This window comes from Gavialis gangeticus, unplaced genomic scaffold, assembly GCF_001723915.1.
Source record: "Gavialis gangeticus isolate Ggan-Ray unplaced genomic scaffold, GavGan_comp1, whole genome shotgun sequence".
Classification (NCBI taxonomy): domain Eukaryota; kingdom Metazoa; phylum Chordata; order Crocodylia; family Gavialidae; genus Gavialis; species Gavialis gangeticus.
The window spans coordinates 134746288-134748537 of record NW_017728992.1 but is presented as its reverse complement, the minus strand read 5'-3'; the positions used below and the strand labels follow the sequence as shown (position 1 = coordinate 134748537).

Here is a 2250-nt window from a genome sequence, read left to right as displayed (position 1 = left end):
TCTGTCTAGGTCCCTTCCAACTCATTGATTCTATGATCCTATGAAAAAAGTGCCAATGTTAAATTAAAACCTTTAATTTTCTTTGAGCTCTTCTTTTGATCTGTATAAATATTTTGAACATGCTGATCACACACCTGAATCAGAATTAAGCGCCGAATATCTTCATGCAGTTTTTCTAATTTACTTTCCTCCTTTTCAAGTAGTGTCCAAATTGACAAAGCAGATTCCAATGGGGAAATTCTTTGATCACTTTCAAAATGATAACCTGAGGAGGAAGAGCAAACTCAAACATTTTAGAGTCACTTGTGAAATGGCAAAATTCATAGCATAATATAAAATAATATTATTTTTGAACACTTAAAAATAGAATCATGGGAAGAAAGGACTGGAAAGGACCTCAGGAATTCATCTTCTAGTCCAGTCCTCCTATCCAAGGCAGAACCACTCCTAACTAAACTATACCAGCCAAGTGTTTGTCCACCCTGTTCTTGAAAGTTTCCAGGGACCAAGAGTCTGAAACTTCTTTAGGTAGCCTGTTCCAGTACTTTTAGACCAACATGGCTACCACTTTTATCCTTAAAAACACCCTGTCTAAAAGTACAAGTAGTCAGTGTGCTAGAGGCAATATTTTTTTATTAGACCAACTAAACAGTTGCAACAAAAAAAAAAGTCTTTATTTGGAAGCTTTTGGGCACATGGATGGACTATTCTCTGTGGCTATAGGGGACAGGACAGGCAGCCCCCAATGGCCTCAAACTGCAGCAAAGGAAATTTAGGTTGGAGATCTGAGAAGAACTTTCTGGCTATGGGTGTAGTAAAGCACTGGAACAGGCTACCTAGACATATATATAAAACATAGTGTCCAACAGAGAGAGAGAGAGAGAATCTCAGTTGAACACAATACTTTATTGATATATTTACAGTTTTAAAGCAATTCAGAAGCCTACCAGTGCCTCAATGACTATAATAAAATAAATTCCAAATACCTATAAACTTTGGCATTTGATTTTGGGTTTTTTATCATGGAAGAAAAAGAAAATCAGAGCTTCCCCTTTTGATTATTAAACGAACCCTAGACTACATCTTTTTATTTATTTATTGCACTAAAAGAAGATGTGTAGAACAATCTTTTTAAAAAAATCCTGTTCATCCTCTTGCCCAGACAGGACTGCTTATAGCAGAGTAAGAGGTGGGGGGTGGAGGGGAGCCCTAAATATAAGAACAAAAAAACCGAAGACAAACCATGCCCAATTACTTTTGGCAAAAAATATGGTTAGGAAAAAGAATTGTTCACAAGTGGGGAGGAAAATAAAAATAGTTATTATCTTGAGTCCTGAGCAAAAATAAATAAGTAGTCACATCACATAAATTAATCTGACTAATGTCTCTAAACTACAATGAAGGAAATTTAATGAAGAAACATTTACCAAGTGATTTCCCTTCTGCAATTCGTGCCAAAAACTGACACAGGTTCACTGCTTTCCTCTGATGTGCAGTTATTCTGGGTAGTCCATTAATAATAGCTGAAAGAAAAAAAGTGACCGTAATCAGTTCCATTCCAGCAGCACCTCTGTGTGGCTAGAAGTATAACAAGCCTAAAACTTACATAGGTGACATATAATAGTAAAAGATTTTTTCTAACCAGTTAGAACATTTGAACAAACTATGAGCTATTTGAAAATTTATGTTAGCAAACAGCATTCTCCTAAGTTACTAAGTGATGGAAAACACATTACTGCTTCAGACAGACTTGACTAGAGAAACATTCATCTCAAGTTTTACAGAAACCATCCAAATGAGAGACATAAATATTTAACAGGTTTATTATACTGTCTATAATAATTAAATTTAGATTTTCTATAGTAATTAAATCTAGAACACAATATGATATGGAATGAAGTATCAGGATCTTAAAATGAAAGGCAACAACTAGAGGCTTCAGATGCATTCCCATGGCACGCCCCTAAAGTATGCACTGGCACTTTTGCAAGGAAAAAAAAAAACCCATATATTATTACCTTGAAGAAACTCAGTTGTTGCTACAGGAAGTTGCTACTTTCAGTTTGTTACCATAGCAACAGCAGGAGCTCAGAAAGGTTAAAGTACATAAGAGGGAAATCCTCTTCACAAGGTAGAGACGCCAGATGGATTATTATACCTATTAGGTTGGGAATGGGTTTTGGAAAGTCATAGTTGAACCACCATGGGATTATTTCCATGGCAACAGGTTGACCCGATTCACCATCATTA

General features: G+C 35.8%; 1 protein-coding gene across 3 annotated transcripts in view; it reads right to left on the bottom strand.

The window, feature by feature from the left end:
* TERF1 (telomeric repeat binding factor 1) overlaps positions 1-2250 on the bottom strand; it is a 34196-nt gene that overhangs the window by 23649 nt on the left and 8297 nt on the right. For all 3 annotated transcript variants that reach the window (XM_019527797.1, XM_019527798.1, XM_019527799.1), the window contains exons 2-3: positions 1428-1523; positions 135-265 (exon numbers count right to left, since the gene is read on the bottom strand). In XM_019527797.1, the coding sequence (XP_019383342.1) occupies positions 135-265; positions 1428-1523 (227 nt within the window). The remainder of the gene's footprint in view (positions 1-134; positions 266-1427; positions 1524-2250) is intronic.